This window comes from Sphaeramia orbicularis, chromosome 17 (assembly GCF_902148855.1).
Source record: "Sphaeramia orbicularis chromosome 17, fSphaOr1.1, whole genome shotgun sequence".
Classification (NCBI taxonomy): domain Eukaryota; kingdom Metazoa; phylum Chordata; class Actinopteri; order Kurtiformes; family Apogonidae; genus Sphaeramia; species Sphaeramia orbicularis.
In genome coordinates, this window is record NC_043973.1 from 17,549,762 (window position 1) to 17,570,245 (window position 20,484).

Below are 20,484 nucleotides of genomic sequence, written 5' to 3' on the forward strand. Positions count from 1 at the left end.
AAAAAAAAAAGAGGAAGCAAAGATGCTTATATTTAACATACAATCATTCAATCATGATTTAGCTGCTGTTTATGGTTAAAACCTAAAAGCACTGGATACATTTTTCTACTTCACTGTGAATGTAAACACTCAGTTTTCCACTCAGTCATTAGCTGCTACTAAGAGACAACATTTGTAAACAGTAACAGGTCACATTTGTCCAGATATAAATGAGACTTGTGCGTGTTTGCATTTTTTAACATGACTGGTACCCCTGTTTTTCTATGACAGAAAACCGTCCACTACTGTGATTATTTCTTTCTTATCGGGTTGAAATTCTTCCTGTGGAAGTACAAAGTAACTCCAGTGTCACTGTGTGTTTGTGTGAGATATGTTTGTTTCACACAGGGTTTACTTTTCAAAAACAAACCATTTTATTGTCAATTGGTGGAATCATGAAATTTTGAAGCTCTTCTCTGAAAATGAATGTTTTGTACAAACAAGTATTGGGTGCACACTGAGGACTCAAAATGAGATAAATCACGAATAACGAGATAATACTTGGATAAAGAGGTAAAAATATTAGGAGAGTAAATAAATAATATTTGAAATGCTTAATATTATGTGAGTTATCAGAATTACCAGCTGCACTAAATGCAGCAGTTTGCTGTTTGTATTTGATAAGTAAGTTTTGCTTATTGTTTTAATATCAACATTACATGATTTCTTTATAAAGAAATAAAAGGAATTGTCATAAAGTTAAGTTTTTTGTTATAATAATAACTTTTGTCTAAAAGGAAAATTAAGATTTTATCCGTGTAATAAAACAACTTCATTCAGTAAAAATTATTATTGTTTTCTCTCTAAATATATTTTTTCTCCCTCAGTTTGGTCCCAATATGCTGTTGTAATCCTGAAATGAATATTTGAGAGAAAAAAAATACACCACTAAACACTCTGGCTCTGTACTGAATAACTGTTAGTGTTGAAGTTAATCAAATCAAATCATTGAGATAAATGCTGCTTTCAGAAATGCTATAACGTAATTTTATTAGATTTTTTTTTAACCTTGTTTACAGCTGATGTATACATATTTTTGTAGTTAAAGTAAGAAAAATAAATGAAATGTGAAGATTAGCCCAAAAATTGTGTTTTATACAAACAAAAGGATGTTTTGTGCTTTTGGAAAATTGAGACACAGAATTTGTTTTTATTATTTATCTGTTTCATTGGCTGTCGACTACTGTCACTGTGTTTTCTTTGTAGAAGTCCCATTACATTTCCTAATAAATCTGTATATTAAGCCACTCTTGCGTGCTTCGTGGGGGGCTGACCTTGGTCACACGTTTTCAGCCAAGACTTACTGATCAATTATGGGCTTTCCCAGCCTCCTCGCTGCCTGGCATATGGGCGCTTAAAGGCGCGAGAGTGGAGGAGAAAGAGGAGTATCATTTCATGTGGAGATCAGGGCCTATAGGCAGTGAATGGGTGGATTTAGGGTGGACTGTGAATGAGAGAAGGGGTTCTTTAGTTGTACCAAAAGAAAAGAATCTCCCACAGATCAGGGAAGAGCCTTTTTGGGAATATTCATGATGAAGATGAGGAGGCATCATGAATTCATGTGTGTCTCCGACTTGCAAGGATCATCTTTTTGGTAAACACCGGTGTGTACAGAGCCTGGATGTCCTGCTTTGCCTCGGTGTTTGCGATGTAGTTTTGTGGATAGTGTTGCTACTTCACAAAGCAATATGGGTTTTTGTGTACTCTCTGCTGTATTCCTTTTGTACTGGTAGAGCAACAGATGGAGACTAGTAGAAAGACATAAAGAAGCTAAAACACACAGCTTTTCTTCCTCACAGCTTCTACTCAGTGAAAAAGATTTTCTCCAGCTTGCCCTCAGACGTGTGTTATTTTGAACATATTGGACTTTCTCTTTTCTCTTTTATGCATAAATCTATTGTTTGAGCTACAACTCTTGAGCATAATCACACATTCCCACACTTTAAAGCACTTTTCTGCAGAGAAATGTTTCATGAAAATGCAGCTGTTATTACTCTACATTACTAAACAGAGAGAAAAAAAGGCAAATCTGTTCTTTTGGTAAAAAAAAAAAAAAAAAAAAAAAAAAACATGCTTTCAGATTAATCTGTGCTCATGAATTTGCAAGTTTGGGGTAAAATTCTAACTTCTGGAACAAAAAACATAAATGTGTGAAAACAGGAAAGACAGCTCTGCAGCTGTAGATGACAAACTGCAACCTGATTTTCAATGAAAGGAGCTAGACAATAACGATAGGACACTGAAAAGAAACAATCTGAGACCATTCTTGTTTATTTTATTTCCCTAGTATAACCAGTATTATGTGGATGATACATTGTATAAAAGTGAGTTAACAGACAGTATTTTTTCCAGTATATTTCCAAGCAAATTGTTTTAAACCAACAACCAGTGCAGTGAAGTGTTTTTGGTGAATTTTGCTGAAACTATTAAATATTATTGTAATATGAATAATAACACTATATACACTACTTGGTTTTGGTCCATGATGCACACTGATCTCACAACCAGCCGCATTTAAAACCGTACACAAAACTAGTTTAAGTATCTTCAGTGTGAAGCATACATCAAAATCACAAAAGTCCACGTGTTTAGATAGATAGATCTGTAATTTTCCAGTGTGGGATAAATAAAGCACATCTATCTATCAATGTATCAATGTATGTATGTATGTATGTATGTATGTATGTATGTATGTATGTATGTATCTATCTATCTATCTATCTATCTATCTATCTATCTATCTATCTATCTATCTATCTATCTATCTATCTATCTATCTATCTATCTATCTATCTATCTATCTATCTATCTATCTATCTATCTATCTATCTATCTATCTATCTATCTATCTATCTATCTATCTATCTATCTATCTATCTATCTATCTAACAGTTTAAGCAAATACCACTGTAAAGAACTCACTCAGAAGTGGGAGTCAATGAAACCTGTCAGCGCTCTACTAACTCTGGAAATGAACAAGTAAATAGAATGTGATAAGCAGCAAGAATTATAAAACCAAAAGAGCTCATACATCCAAAACAAGTACAAGAAACATAAGCACTTCAGCCCAAACATATCGATGTTATTTGTCCAAATCAAAGCTTATTTTGATGAAAATTCATATGAAGCTCATTGTCTACCTTGGTTACAACTATAAAGATATATCATTTATAGTTTTAACAACATTCATATTGTTTTATTATGCTTTATTTTTTCATTTTGAGTTAAAATCTGTGTCTGTTCCTCTCTGAGGTTACAAATCACTGGGTATGGATTGCAGAACAGAGTCCAGGTTTACACATCTATCTTATTTCTTCAACTACGATCCTCATTCTTCCCAGAGTTTACAGGCGTATGTCAGTCTGCTCCAGCTTCTCTAAAGGTTCTCGGATGCTCCTGACAGATTCCACTTGATTGATAGTCAGGACACAAGGCAAACCTGATGCTCACTTACGGTTGGCCTCATTTTACAGATGACACAAAGGCACCAGCAACTGGTAAAAGGTCTGTGACCCACCAGACGGTCACAATGCCCTTCTCCTCCCTCTGGTCCCCTAAGCATGGTCTCCTTCCCCTGGCCTTCATGGTGTCTCTGTCCCCTTCCTTTATCAGTCTTTGCAGCCCTGAATGGGCTCTGTGGTTGGTCAATAAATTCAGTGATTCAGGGGGTGGACAGTTGCAGCCGTGTTAACGTTTGTTCACAGGCTTGTCGGAGGGACGGGCCCCGCCCCGCGGCTCTTTGTCCTCCGTGGTCCCTCAACAGGTTAGAAGTCAATGGAGGGCCTTGTGCAGAGGTGGCAGGGGCATGGATGGAGCCGCCTCTCACATGGCATTCACACAGGGGGAGGACCGGCTCGGATCACTGTGACACTTGTTAGTGTGGGGCCACACAACATCGCAGGGTTTCCTCTCACGCTCTCCCTGAGGGCCTGTGGGATATTCAGCACTTTAAACAAACTAATGGTTTCGGCTGCAGGGTTGCACTGCAGAAACACGATCTCCACTCAGTCAGAGGCCTGGAGTGACCACACTGAAAAGAAGCTCACAAGTGTATCTTACATCTCACTTTACAGATTAGACTCACAATGAAACGAGGTCAGGCCTTCATTTGGTCAACTATATAAAAAGATGTGTCCTCTGCCTTTAAATTTAGTGTTAGAGTTGTACAGATGCATGTTCTCAAACTCCTATTGTGGGCTTCCACCTTTTATGAATGAATGAATGAATGAATGAATTTATTTTTGGTTTTACATTAATCGTTGTACTCAGAAGATCAATCGTAATAAACATAAAAACCAAAAAAGGAATAGGCTAGAAGCAAAAGCTTATTTTTTTGCCTATCCTTGTCAACGTATTAGTAGCTTACATCAACTTAAATGTGTACAGCATCGAGCATTCACATCATAATAATAATAAAAAAAATTAAAAAATCAAACACAAAAACACATCTACCATCTCAATTCAATATTTCTGAATAATTTAAACTTAAAGTACTCTTTTTACACATGACGAACCATCACATCCCAGCTCACAATAGAATAAATTTTGAGAATGTTTTTCATAGATGTTTTTTGCTGTCATGTCTACATCACCATAATTCTACCTTGGGGAAATTTCTTATTTCAAGCACACATTAAACTTAATTCATCATTATTGAATCTTGGGGCTTGTGAATATCCTCACCATACCGCCGAAAGATTAATATGTTTTATTAAAATGTTGTGTCTCAGACATTAGTTCTGAAAAGACACACCTGTTCATATTAGTGATCTATTTCTACTTCTGTTACTTGAGATGAATTAACAGTCAGTGATACAGTGTTGTAGGTAAATCTTAACTGCGAGACCAGTGAAAATTCACACATCTATTTTCTTGAGTGGATAAAGCAGCAATTACCAAGAGACACAGATTTGACAAATTACAGCTTTGTTTTATACATGTGTTGTTGAAAATACCACATGTTTAGAAGTTCAATACTTAACATATGTAAAGAAACTGACATGTATTTATCACTGTTTTATTCACATTTTGGGAAACATCCATCAGGTTGTCTGTGACCTATTTTGGGTTGGGTTTATGGTTTCATTTGAGTGTTTAAACTGATGTAGTTTAAAATATTTTATTTTTGATTCTAGACATTTCCTTCATCTACTGTTTATTTGACTGCTGTTTGTTTTCATATCCAGCTAATTCTGTAAAACCCTGTGAGGCAACCTTGTTGTGATATAGAGCTCTACAAATAAAACTGAATTGAATTGAATTATGTTTCAGTTAAATGTTAAATAAAGAGGACACAACAACTATAGGATGTTCCCTTTCAAATGAAGTCTGTATTATATATAGATATATTATATATATACACGTACTGGAAATGCAGTTCTACTATTTAATCCTAACTCTCACTACAACTCTAGCTCAGGGTTCACGGAAAGAAGTTGATGATAAAACTTCCCCAACTTTCTCAGTTGCAGAATACTAGTTTGCAACACTGGTTACCTTAAGCTGACCAACAGCCAGCTCCCAGCACAAATAAACACTCCAATATAAACCTCACATAATTATACAAGCATGCACAACTGTTGCATATTGCACAATTCTTCTTTATAAATGAGACAAAATAAATGCAAACTCTGATCAATAAAACTAAGAAAACATGTTCATCCTGTCAGATTAGATTGAATATTATATACGCAAGTATTAGAACACATTCATTACAATCAAAAACATGGTTTTCATTTAAAGTTTCAAGATATGTAAGTTTATTTGTCAACCAGAATAAAATCTCCAGCGATCCACCTGTGGGTCACGACCCTGTCTTTGCAAATGGACGGTATAGATTCACTTTTGTGGCCCGTGAAGAAACCACAGTGTTGCTAAGTTAAAGTCGGTTTCTCAGGCTAAGATCAGCCAAAGCTTGGGAACAACCGAAGCTGGAGAAAAAAGATCCATAGATAGAGCAAGACAGAAGCAGCGGAGGGTTTTAGCGGACAGAAAGCAGCGGATAGAAAAAGATACACAGAGACTGAGGAGGGACTTAGCGCCATGACTGAAGCCTAACTGTCATGAGAAGATGAGAGTTGCCATGGCCACCCAGGAACCACCCGGCAAGCATGTGAGCAGGGGAGGCTCGGGGGCCGGGGGCTCGGGCCCAGGCTGGTGGATCACATGCACTAACCAGGGATTATGTGCATAAGTGATGAGCGCTAAGCCGGCAGGTGAAGGAGGGAGGCCCTGGGACAAGTAGAGCACCATCCCTCTGGACAGCTCCCCGAAAAAGAGCAGGGACTTTTTCCCAAGTGAGGCTGATCTCCCATGTGAAGGGGACTCAGCCAGAGGTCCTCGAGTGCTGAAAGGGCATCCCCCAGGCTGCTTTCACAGCGTAAGTGGCCAAAATGCTGGTCTTGTGAGTCATCTTGAGTGGCAAGAATGGACCATCTTCACATTCATAAATCCCAACACAAACACACTCATGGATATGGACTAAGTGAGGATAAGGATAAGCACAGAATGGCATCAGCAGGGCTCTTGTCGAGGGAAGTCTTTTGGCCTGTAGCCGCTCTAAGTCTCTCTTTATCCGTCAGACAGAAAAACACAAACTATCAGAAGCAGTACAAACATAATGGGATATACAGTGGGGGATGTAAGTACGGAAATGCATTAGATTTGTAAACACCTGATGTCGTAATTGTGGGGAAATATCTCAGAATTATATGATCACAATACTAAACTTATTTATAAATCATCTCCACGCATCATGGAAGCTATTGTGAAAAAATAATTGTGAATTTTTTCCCCATATGATATAAAGTGGAAGATACTGTAAAATCAAAAAGGGATGCATCTTATTACTCTAGTGTCTTAACAATGTCTAGTACATTAATTACACATTAATTAATTTACTTAAGCTACATACTTAATGTAACTGTAATCTTTTCCATTTTCAGTGTCATGACTGAATTACATAAAGACCCAGTGCCGAATGAGTTTTCCTGTAGATTTAACCTTTCTTAAGTGATTTATCTCCATTATTTATAATATTATCCTCTGTCTTTTGCATTTTTTTAAAAAGTGAAAATCGTGTATTTTCCTATATTTAACTGAATGATCATGTAGATGTTTGTACGTCTCAGATTAAAGTTGAGGGTTATTATATCAGAAAGAGAGAAAACTCAAGAAAAAGTGACTTTTTCAGCAAAGACATCAATAACAGAACACAAAAGCAAGTGTGTCCATCCACTGTTATTGATCCAACTCCATGGGTTTTACTGGTGAATCAATGTTGTAGAAGATGACGGTGTTTCCACGTTGACTACGGAGCTTCTGAACGTCCAAATGGGTCATATCTGATGACCATGAAAAGATGACAAACTGTATTTTACACCAATTATTTACATGGATTAATAGGATAAGTGGATTAACAGGTATTAAATAGTTTATATCAACAGAGGATTTTTGTCGCCGGTGGATGTTTGGGTCTTTATCGATTAATTATCTCGAATTTTAATAGTTCATACTGATGATGATATTTTTAAGGATAGATCAATCATTCTTTTAAAAGAGGTTCCATGTACTGATGGTGATTTATGACAAGGTTTAACTTCTCTTATGATGACAAAATTCTGTCTCACTTTTTCTTAGGTGATATATTTCTGTTATGACAGTGTATTAGGGTGAGTTTATGTGAAGAGGTGACACCTGAAAAAGAAACTATTCAAGATGCATGAATTTCCAAGAAAACAACTTATATTCATGGAGAACAAAGTGGTAGATTTATGAGAAAAATCAAATGTTCTCTGAGATTATCGTCATGTATTTAAAAGACAAAAAACTTGACCATTTTGTATTTTTTCTTGAAACACCACCACCATTCTACCCCTCAAAAGTGTTTAAAATTGTACATAATGTGGCCCTAAAACAGCAGCATGCATCTAAAATAAATATTTATCAAGTCAACTTCTTTACTTAATATTACACAATTCCCATGTAGCATTTCACATAAAATTTCGCATATTTTGGAGATGCTTTCAAGATGATTCTCCACGATGAAACTAATCACCTTGAAGTTTAAGATTCAGAGACTTCTTGTGAATGTTCATCTTCAGTTCCTTCCACTTCCAGTGACTTCTTCATGACATCTTCTTTCTCTGGAACCAACTGCAAATATTCTTTTCAGTGTGTTCTGCATAGTTACACCTCATCACCAAACACATTTATCGCAGGAAATTCTCAGTACCAAGGTTATAATAGTTTAGGATTTTTCATTATAGTTTAGTTTTATTAAGTTTTGACTTTTTTTTTCTCTAATTCAGTTAGTTTTAATTCATTTTTAGAGCAAGTTTGCTAGTTTTTATTAGTTTTCGTTATTTTCTAAATGCTTAGTTTTAGTTTAGTTTTAGTTCCTTTAAATCCTTACTCTTCTTCACCGTCATATTCATATAAATCCCAGACAGGACTCTGCAGCTTTCTCCCAACTTTAGTCTCCATGTTTCCAGGTAGAGTGGGGACCAGAAGGCGCCTAAATGACAAGTGACCACAAGTGACAAACCGTTAAATATCATATGGTGCCACCAGCTAAAATTGCTTGAGGGAAATAAACCAATTTCATGTCAATCCGACATTGACAAAGACGAAAACGAGGGGAATTTTATCCATAATTTTTATTTGTTTTAGTTAATTTTGTAAACACACAACACAGTTTCAGTTAGTTATCACTTTTTTCTTTTAATTCTAGTTTTTATTTATTTCAGTTAGCGAAAATGTTTTTTCAATTCCAGTTTTCGTCATTTCGTTAGTTTTCGTTAACAATAATAACCTTGCTCAGTACATGGCTTCATTCATTTTTCCTTCAATCACATGGTTTCTGACAGATAAAATGATGCTTCTACCTCTAAAATTCACTGTTGTGGTGTTTTTTTGTGTCATATGTAGACTCATTTCATTCATACAGAAAATGCATGTTGACGCTGGTGTGTAGTTTGGCCAGAAGAAGAAAATAATAAAAAATGTTTTGAAAATATATCAAGTTTTAAGGAGAATCAGTTTTTTTGGACTTATTGAATATGAATTTCCTCTTGTCTAGAGTTTTGGGTTGTTTTTTTTTTTTTTTTTTTTTTCAGAATTCTAGATATATTGACTAGGTTCAACAGGTTTAGAGTTTGTTTTGTAGTGACCATAATATCCATGGCTTTACAGGAATGTGTTTGAACCTGGATGGCACAAAGAAATCACATTCCCATGGTTCAGAGAGAGAAAATGCACAGTTAACCAGCCTCCCCCAACACCTTTTCAAGACGATAGTATCCCTGAACATATTAACATGTAAATACACTTAGATACTTTGACAATGCACTCAAATGCATATAATCTACATGCTAACTAGTCCTTTAAAGACTTTCTACTGTTGAATGTGGTTTAGCAACACTTTCATGTCTGGGTTTTAAAAATTAAATGTGAGGCCTCTCTTAGAGTCTCTAAAAGCGTTTTCAATTTGATGAGGGATAAGGCGATGACTGGGTTTCCTTTTCAAAGGAGAGACCCAGAGTTCAATAAGACTTCAGTCTCATTGCCTTTGCCTCCATGTTGAAGATCTAAACGCTGGCTTTTTAAGAAAGAGCTAACGTTAGGTGACAGATGGCAGGTTGTTATGCCGCTATACGCCCACAGAAATACCAGTTGCTATGATCCCCTTTTCCTCCGCAGCTTCTCCGGTGATGGCTAAGCATCCTCTCTGCTGGTGTACTGACTTGGAATAAAGTGACTTGAAACTGCTCAGGTTGTTGTTGACAAACATGAGCCTAGATGAGTCTCCTAATCTCCAGCTCCTTTATCCGTTCTTTATTGCCGTATAAACAGGGCTGAATGAGCTAAAGAAACTGAACCTCTGTTTTCAGCCTTCTCTTATCTCACACAGGGTTTAATCTAATGCCCTCTACCCTTTTTACATCTCTGGCTTCACTAAATTCAACCATATTTTTTGATTCAGCGTGTTCCCATGACAACCAGTTATTTCCCATCCCTGAGCCCCCCTCCGGCTCCTCTTCTCCATTGATACTGCTGCCTCCCCCCTACCCCTTCTTTTTTTGTCCAAATAAAACAAAGCGCGGAGTGAATGCGCTCTGAGGTAGGTAAATGTATTCAGTGACATCAGCCAGGACGAATCTATTCTGCCGGATTCCTGTACCACTTGTTTCCAGCCTTGTCTGGGGGCCGGACACTCTGTTGGGCCCATTGTCCCATGTGTATTCCACACAGGCCCGCAATTAATGGAGGCCTTGTCTAAGGCTTCTGGAGCAGAAACTACTGTTGGGGAGGGGGACAAAAGGTGGGCAGACCCAGGGCTGGGAGTTGCTAAGGGAGGCCCCCCTTCCCTCTTTAAGGGGGGATTCAAAGGGAGAAGGAGGGACGAGGAGCGAGCGGAGCGCTGGATGAGATGTTTAAGTGATCCGCTGTGTCTGTGCCCTCCCCTCCTGGCCTGAGATGTTTTCATACCAACAGTTGAAAGGGAACCATCGCTGCATTTGATGATGAGGATGGTCATTTCACTGCCCACTGTGGTGGGGGTGGGGGATAAAGCAGGGCCTTCAGCTGTCTGACCAGGTGAACGTGGAGCGTTGTGTGGAGACAAGTGGCTGATAGTTCACAAAATGCAATCAAAATGTATCCCAGATCATTTGAGCATCCGTCAGTTCAATCCTTGAGCCCAACCAGGGACATTTTTGCTGTTTATTTTTTGATTTCTACATCATTTTGACTAATACACCTAGTAATTATAGTAGCGGAAAAGGCAAGGCATGTTTATTTGTGTAGCACATTTCAGCAACAAGGTGCTTCACACAGGACATTGAAATATAACGACAAGGGAAAAAGAAACACATTTAAAACATTATAAAAGAAACATGTAAAAGGTGATTAAAAACAGCAAGTAAGAAAACAACATATAAAACCCCAAAACATAAAAACACACACATATTAAAGTAAGAGTTGCAGTGCAGAGTTTTGAAGGAGAATATAAAATTTAAAAAGTAAAAAGCCTTTTAGTCAAAGGCAGCGGTGAACAGGTGAGCCTTTAACCTTGACTTAAAAGAACCCAGACTCTCAGCAGACCTGATATTTTCTGGTAGTTTGTTCCAGATATACAGAGCATAGAAACTGAACGCTGATTCTCCGAAAAGCAAACACCCAGCAGCCTTATGGATAAAAAAATATCCATTTAAAGAGTCATCGTGTTTGGAATCTACCTGTCATTACTATGTTTTCATTAGTGAATAATCAACTAAAAATGTAAAAAAAAAAAAATCTTTGCATTTTCATTACCTTAAAATGAGCTATTCATCAATAAAGAAGTGGTCATGTCCTTAGAATCCATCTTGTACTGGCATCTTTTTATAGAATAGATGTCATCTTTTTCTTCTTTATAGAGTTTTATAACCTATCATTCACTGTTAAGGTACATTACTGTCACCAACTATGTTTGACTGTGTTAATATTATCTTAACTAAAAAAGACTACAAGTGACAAAACAAATGGGAGCTTTAACAGTTTTTTGTTGGGACTGTTTCAGAGGGTAATGGATTTTCAGTTAAACGTCATCACTGGATGCCAGCAAAAACACTCTGAACCTTTAAAACTGCAATTTCTGATTCATCTTACACCTATTAGAGTATAAAATAATATACTCATTTTACCAGGCATTCAATGAGAGTACTGTCTTCAAAATATGAACTTGCTATTTTTTCTTTTTTTTTTTTTTTATTTCACATGCTGTCTCTCTGATTAGATGATTGTTCATGTGCAGGTCAACATTTGCAACAAAAATGATGTTCTCATATCAAGATCTGTGTGTATGAGCAGTAAGAGGGAAAGATAGTGGCATCATGTAAAAAAAAAAACCCTGCCATATAAAAAAATCTGAAAAAGTATGAATATTTGATATCGATGATCAAGACTGATGTGGAATAAAAGATTTGACAAACAAAATCCATTATCTACCATTTTTGAGACAGATTTTTGTGATTTTTTTTTTTTTGTGCCTTTTATCACCTTTTTAAAGTGATGCATCAAAGTTAAACCTACATGATCTAAAATAATCCACAGATTTTATCCTAGAATCTAATCCATGACAAATAATGCCTTCGTTCTGTCATGATATCTGTCTGAACCATCCTCTCTCTGTGGAGCTTCCCACTCCAGGGTTCCCACACTGATACAGATCTGGATTGTGCTATAAACCTCAAGTCCAGATCCCCATCCTGACAATAAAGGCTTGATTGTGGCAGAGCAGCAGGATTAGTGAAAACAGAACTGATGGGTCATAATTTATTGTCATTGGGCCCCTTCTCTCTCATCTGCTGTGTACAGAACCGCCACGATGTTAAAGGAGCATCTTGTTAAAACATCCAATTAGAAGATGAACGGATGACTTTATGTGATCCCAAGAGAGTCACTAAGGGGTTTAGGTGGCCTCTATGAGCGAGTGAACTGAATATGTAAGAAACATACAAGTATTCCTCTACAGATTCACTAGGAAATATAAAACTGGTGGATATGTTTCTTATTCTGTGATCATAACTGATTTGGAAAAAGGTTTAATTTCCCTTGTCTTAATTTAATATTGGTTCAGGTCAAAAAGTCAGTCATGCTTGAAGTTGTTTTGCACCGAGAGGAAACCATGGATGCAAACCCTGACCTGACTTTTGGGGTCATTTCACCTCTGAGGATTTAGAAGCTTTACAGAGAGTGTTTGAAGTCTATCAGTGAGGAATGAGGCGTTTCACGATCAACAGAGTTGTCTGTCAACAAATACATGAGTTTATGTGTAAAATAAATGCAGATTCAGACTTTTGTAGCTAATTTAGAATAGAATTTTAACAAACAATTAATACATACATGACTCATCACCATTCCCAACAGAAATTATTTTTGTAAATAACATTATGGTAAACTTTAACCCCCCAAATATCAGTGTGCAATCCATCTACACCCTATTTTCATCAGTCCACAAATATTTATGATGCAATCTGTCTTAAAATAATTTCCCAAGCAGTATTGTAACTATTGTGGAATAGAAATAGAAATATATCATCTGGGCTACAGCATGCAACAAGTAGGTTAATTATTTAATATGATAAAATATGATGCAGAAGTGAGTAGGAAGATTTCTAATTTGTAACAATTTATGTGTTTTGAGCACTTTTGGAGTATTTATTACATGACAATGAGTGGTGACATCACAGTCAGATCACTTTATAATGAAGTTCATATTTGAAACTGTGATAGAGAGTGGACACACATGAAAAAATAAAAATCAATTAAAAAAATATATGATTTATAGTCACTTTCCCATATATAAAAAATAAGTCCAGAAAAGTTTGTTTTTTTAAAGGTATGTGTTGTGTGTATCTTGCCAAAAGATGTGTAATGTTGAGGTGAATGAAAGAAATCAGTCATTTATATATTTAACAGTTTCTGAACACTGAACTGAATTGAACTTGTTGATGTAATGAAAAGAGTAAATGTTCATTAATGATTGAATAGATGTTTTTGATGTTTATGTGTATGCATTTATTAATGAATAAATATATTTAAACAATATATGTTGCCTCTCCAAATAGTAAGGAGGCTGCACATGAATATCAGAAGCTAAAGTTATCATTCAAGAATGTAACAGATTAAAATGCTTGGTCCTTAAATGGTTCTGTGTTACTCCTGGGCTTAGTTTTCTGCCCTTATTTGTGAAAACAGACACGTGTCAAAGGTTAAAACAGAGAGAAGACATTGAGTGTGTCAGAGATTTTCTTCTTCACTGGACGTCGGGTCTGGAGTGTGTCAGAGGATGAGGTCTTCACCACGGCTCTGAAGCACTCGATGACCCTTTGAAAATGTGTTTGTAGAGAAAGACATGAAAGAACGAGTACTCACATTAAAACAGAACAGATTATTATTATTGTTGTTGTTTGATAGTCAATTTATTGTTGCAGAGGCTGCAAAAGTCTGTAAAATCATCACTGTGTTTTCATCACACTAATCACCTACGGCAGGCACTTGTATTTTGCATTTCTATTTCATGCAGCTTTATTCATCTGATACGCTCCATGATCTCAGAGCCCAATATTGCTTTAGTTATATTTCTTATTACAACTTTTGCATCCTCCTCCAACTCAATAAAGAGCACATCTCCAAATTTGATTTGGAGTGTTTGTGATAAACTGAAAATCTACAGCAGTAGAATAAACAGGTGCATTTATGCAGCAGGTTTTCTTTCTTTCTTTCTTTTTTTTTTTTTTTTTTAAATTATATTCTTCTAAGATTATATGTGCTAAATCTTACATACTTTAGTGCACAGGCGTCAAACATGCGGCCTGGGGGCCAAATCCGGCCCGCCAAAGGGTCCAGTCCAGCCCTTGGGACAAATTTGTGAAATGCAAAAATTACACTAAGTTATTAACAGTGTTTTTAGTTCAGGTTCCGCATTCAGACCAATTCAATCTCAAGTGGGTCAGACCAGTAAAATACTATCATAATAACATATAAGTAATGACAACTCCAAATTTTCTCTTTGTAAATGTAAATATTTTCATGTATTTACACTAAAACAAAGTATAATTTTGCAAAAAATGTGAATAACCTGAAATGTCTTAAGAGAAGTAAGTACAATTTTAACAATATTCTGCCTGTTATTAAATGTTTTGTGTATTTGTAGATCCACTGTGATCTGTAAGTTATAATGTACATGTGTAAATGATAAACTGAGGCATAAAACTGATAACATTACACTTATTTTTTCAGTTTGTTCATGGTATTCACATCTTTTGAAAGGATAGTTTGTAGATGAAAACCTGTTCATAATGTAAATTAACTTTTTTTTTTTTTTTGCTCTTAAGCATAGAGGAAAGTTTGGAGTTGACATTATTTATATATTATTATGTTATTATTTTACTGGACTATTATTTACCCTGAACTAAAGGGAGTTTGACACCCCTGTTTTAGTGAGATGAATTGGAAAACAAAAAACAAAAGTACTGATTAGCTGATGTTTTCAATGTATAAGCCTATCATAAAATATTATTACACATGTTGGTTAATTTAATTTAATGTACATTTCTACAACAGATGTTAGAAAGAACCTGTAAAGTTTATGTGTTGCAATGTGCTGACAGTGTTTTGAAGTAGATCTGGTAGCTCTGAGACAAACATTCCTTTTGAGTTAAACCCATTCTCTTATTAATTCTCAGATTTTCACATTTGGACCCAAAACTACAGCCAACCAGCATTTTTGACTTAACCCTTTCATGCATAGTGGTCACTACAGTGGACAGTTCTTCTCCAGCTGTTAACTTGTATATTAATGGGTTTTGATGTTTTAGTTCCATATCAGCCAACACAGTGGACACTTAAGCATCATCCCATACACTGACATTTAGACCATTACTGTAACTTTTCTGTTCTAGATAAACCTGATCTGCAGTAACATGTTTAAGTGTAAATCAATTATTTGTTAGACAAGAAGTTTTTTTTTTTTTTTTTTTTGCATATTATCTCCATGAAGTGAGTAATTACTGGCATTAGAATATGTTAAAATGTGAGAAGACATCAGATTGGCAGCATTAAAAATGTCATTTCATTGTTTTCATATCACTTTCTGATATTGGGTTTTAAACATATGTTTCTTTACTTCAAAAATTAAATGCATGGATATTTTTGTAACTCCATAGGAAAAAAAAAAACTCGATCCATTGTTTTTTTCATGCCTAAGGAGGAATAAAAACACTGAAGAAAAAAATCTTGACTAAGATTCTCACAATTCATGCATGAAAGGGTCAATATTTCTGTATTAATGATTCAGACTTGTAAACTTCCACTACTTTTATTCCACAGGTAGAGGCCTATTGTAAACAGACCAGTGTAATCAAACCTCTGCCCACATTAGTTTGTATTGATACTTTTCCTCCTCTGTTCAAGTGTTGTTTTCAGGAGAACCTCGCGGCATCCTGTCAGGTAGCCAATGGGAGCGTCCTGTCCTGCGTCCTGCACGAGCCCACCGCCTCCCCGGGCCCGTGTCTCGCGCGCCCATTGGACGGTCTGACGGAACCCGGGGAGCATCCACACGAGCCGTTCGCGTGCAGCGGCGGCCCTCTATAAATACCACGTGAGTATCTGGAAACAGGAGTGCACCGGAGATCCGCTTTGGACAGGAGACAGGAGTCACTGCCGACATTTGTCATCGGTTAACTGCTCTGAGGCTGTCTGCCAGGGGAAGGCGGGACTGTGTGCGGAGGTTCACTAGACTGCTGCGGCTTCTCTGAGTCTGTATTCTGCTGCTGTGAAGCTGAAGCTGAAGCTGAAGATGCCAGCCGGTACTTTAGACAGAACTGCCCCGTCCGCTGTTTCCGCCAGCCCGGCAACCGGGGAGCCCGCACCCGAAAAACCCCACACTCCGACCGAAAACAGAAAGGTAGGCTGTCTGAACTGTGCTCATATTCAACTGAATTATTATTACATTATTATAATATCTAACCGGAAAGAGTTTGTTTTCATATTTCAGTCCTCAAAACCAATCATGGAGAAGCGGAGACGCGCGCGCATCAATGAGAGTCTGGGTCAGCTGAAGACCCTCATCCTGGACGCACTGAAAAAAGACGTAAGGAGGATTTTACGCATTATTTTCGAAAAGCAAATCACTTTTATTTAAGTTATGTTTTGCCCATAAGTTAGCTAAATAAACTTTGAATTGTCACCTTTAGAGCTCAAGACACTCGAAACTGGAGAAGGCGGACATCCTGGAGATGACTGTGAAACACCTCAGGAACCTGCAGAGAATTCAGATGACCGGTATGTACCTGGACTAGTGTTAGTATTAGAAAAGACTAGAAGCACTCGGAGAGCGCAGACCTCCGCCAAGGCTGATCAGTGGCCCCCCCCGTGGGCCCCCCCACCCCCGATCACCACCAAAATTTAATCATTTCTTCCTTATCCCATTTCCAACAAACCCTGAAAATTTCATCAAAATCTGTCCATAACTTTTTGAGTTATGTTGCACACTAACGGACAGACAAACAAACAGACAAACAAACAAACAAACAAACCCTGGCAAAAACATAACCTCCTTGGCGGAGGTAAATATTACTGAAGTTAAAGTTGATGCATTCATTATATGTTTCACTTTACTATATTTAAGATTTCACTTGTTTTTGCACAATTTAATCTAGAAAAAAGCATCATATTCTATAAGATCATTTTGTTGTGTTGTTCTCTGAAAACAAATATCTCTAAATGATCAGCTTTCCATGAACGCAGAAAATCAGACCAGTTTTCAGCTTGGTGACAAAGTATTTTCCAACTAATCCAGGAGGAATTTTAAAGATTTTATTTTAACCTTATGAAGAAAAAAAAACATTTCTCAACCCATAAATGAATTTAATCCTTTAATTTCATAATAAATATTCTAAAAAAAACAAAAAAAAAAAACATTTAGGCATGTGTGGTTTTCACTGGAGAGCAAAGATGAAAAATTCATCCAAAAAGTAATTACAGTTGTCAGACAAAAGTGTGGTAAAAAGTATACTTGTCTCTGAGATGAACACTCACATTAAATGGAAATATTTTATTTTATTTATTGTTATTTAAACTTTATTTAACTAGGAAAATCCCTTGAGATTAAAATCTCTTTTTGGACGGAGACCTGGCCAAGGCAGCACACCATTATTATTATTTTTTTTTTTTTTACATTTAGGTCATATACATGCATGTAAAATTGTAGTAAAAGTCAATCCCATTTTTAGATGCCCCGTGCTAATATGTCAGATGACTAACTTTAGATGGTAAACACGTTCTCATGCCCTCTAAGATTTATTACCCACTCACAGTTGGTGCTCTCAAGACTCAATAATGCAGTCCAGTGTTATGTTTCTATCTATCTATCTATCTATCTATCTATCTATCTATCTATCTATCTATCTATCTATCTATCTATCTATCTATCTATCTATCTATCTATCTATCTATCTATCTATCTATCTATCTATCTATCTATCTATCTATCTATCGTGTTTCTAATATTTTTGCCTATGTTTTCCTGTAGCTGCTGTAAACACAGACCCATCCATCTTGGGTAAATACAGAGCCGGGTTCAGTGAGTGCATCGGAGAGGTGACCCGTTTCCTGTCCACATGTGAGGGGGTGAACACCGAGGTGAGGACTCGCCTCCTCAGCCACCTGGCCGCCTGCGTGACCCAGATCAATGCCATGAACTTCCACGGACCTCACCCACTTGGACAAACAACCACACAAATTACAGCTGCTTCTGCCTCACAGATGGCTTGTAAAAGTCAGATGCACATCCCCCCAGAAGTGATGAAGCTGTACGGTGGATTTCAGGTTGTGCCTACGCCCGACGGACAGTTTGCTTTTCTAGTTCCCAGTGCAGCTCTCACACCTTTGGGTCCACAGAACAGCCAGTACATGTCACCTGCCGCACCCCCAGTCACCTCAGACTCTGTGTGGAGACCGTGGTAGCACTACTAAAGTTAAAAAGGACTATTAAAACATATTTTTGTACATTTTGTAAATGTTATTGAGATCCTACTTGAGAGTTTTTGTAGAAGATATTCTTGTATACTATGTTTTTCTATGTTTTTCTATGGCATGGTTTGTTTTTGTAAAGCTCTTAAAAAGAACTGTACACTGTGAGATTAATAAAATGTTTCTAAAATGAGTCCTGTTATTTCACACGCTCATTCATGTTCTTTCATTTAGACACAGATAAATCTAGACGATATCCATTCAGCTGATGTGGCATATCTAAGAGCTGTGGAAAATCTCTTCACTTAACCATGTCTATGTCTTGTACTACAGCTGTTTAAATACGCCCCTCCATCTGTGGGCCTTTCCCACACTTCAGCCCTTTTACAGTGTGTCAGGCTGGAAATAAATACCTCCTGCGTGAGGTAAGGAACCTGAGAGGTCGTACAGAGCTCTGAGGGGCGTGCTGCCAGCGCAGGGCGAGGGGGCACGACAGGTCTCTAGACACGCGTAGGCCTGCCCCAGTGCCAGATGGGAACTGCTGACACGGACACGTACATGATCATGAATCAGCTGAGGGGTTCCACAAAGTCTGCACTAGATATACGGACATCACTGAGTACACTTTGTATCTGTGGAAAACAGAAAGATGGGATCATTATTAGGACTTTTAACAAACCAGACTAAATTTTACTTCAGTCCTTGGTCATTAGTAGTGGAATGGAATTAAGTAGCCATATGATGTACTTGCACTTTAATTGAGCATTCACATTTTAAGACTTATGTTGTGCTCCTGAGTTTCACTTACACCTTACTTTTCAGATTACAACTTCACATGATGGTGATAAACTGAAGGGTTTCCTTATGGACTGAGATAATTCTTCTCCTTAAACTAAATAAACCGTCATAAATTCACTGGAGAAAATATTGGTGAAAATAGTCTCTTTTTTCAGAGTTCATGAATAGTTGACTTTTTAGAGATATGAAGTTCTCAAAAGACATTAACACCTCAAACAAATGAAGACCCTATTGAATATGACGCATAGCTGTAGGTTAATCCATCAACAAAAACAACAAAAATAGATGAAAAAAGTAGATGAAATTAGCTCCAACTTAAACATCTACAGCATTAAACCGCAACATATTCACATTAATGTAGCAGTAAAATTAATCCAAAAACATAAAATATAATAATGACTTTACAGCTCAGTGACAGCTCTACTTTTCAACCTTACATTACATTTTTAGATTGAGAACTTTTACTTGTGGTGGAGTATTTTCACAGTGTGGGATTACTGCTTTTACAAAAGTAAAGGCTGTGAATGTGTCTCCCACCACTGTCAGTCATATCGTTGTCCATTTAGTGGACAGTTGACGGCCCCAGCGTGCGTCCTGAGCATGGTGCTCACACAGCAAGCCACAAGCAGAGCGTGACCAGAGGTCACAGGTGCCCCTCATTCACACTTCCCACACAACGCAGCTCCAACAGCATGTTGCCCTAAATCTGGCAAACCATCAACAGACCTGGCAGTCCATCACCAGAAGACAGGGCCTCCCTTTGACAGCATCAAACAGTGGCACCTCCAGAGACAAACGCAACCACACAAACCATGACCATTTGGCTGTTCCTGATATCATATTCATGGAATTTATGGAATGGAATCATAAAGCTACAGCTATGTTTTAATGTGTTTCTGCAAAGAAATTAGCAACAGACGCACATTTTCAAGACTCAGTTACTATGCAGTGAAACTTGAAAAGAAAATACATCTTATTCCAAATGAAAGTGAAGGTTATTGTGTGAGGAGCAGCTATCTATCACTTAGAAGCATTTAAAACTCTTCACTTTGTCTGAATGTTATAGTCAATTAAGTTTACATCTCTGTTTTGGCACAGTGAGGCAAGACTGGCAGTAATGAGAACTAAAAG

General features: G+C 37.1%; 1 protein-coding gene across 1 annotated transcript; it reads left to right on the top strand.

Annotated features, from left to right (window-relative positions):
• Positions 1-16,174: 16,174 nt before the first annotated feature.
• LOC115437575 (transcription factor HES-1-like) lies at positions 16,175-18,747 on the top strand. Its single transcript, XM_030160825.1, has 4 exons — positions 16,175-16,489; positions 16,580-16,675; positions 16,779-16,866; positions 18,116-18,747. Exons 1-4 carry the CDS (start codon positions 16,382-16,384, stop codon positions 18,547-18,549), a joined length of 726 nt encoding a protein of 241 aa, XP_030016685.1. The 5' UTR covers positions 16,175-16,381; the 3' UTR covers positions 18,550-18,747.
• Positions 18,748-20,484: the final 1,737 nt, after the last annotated feature.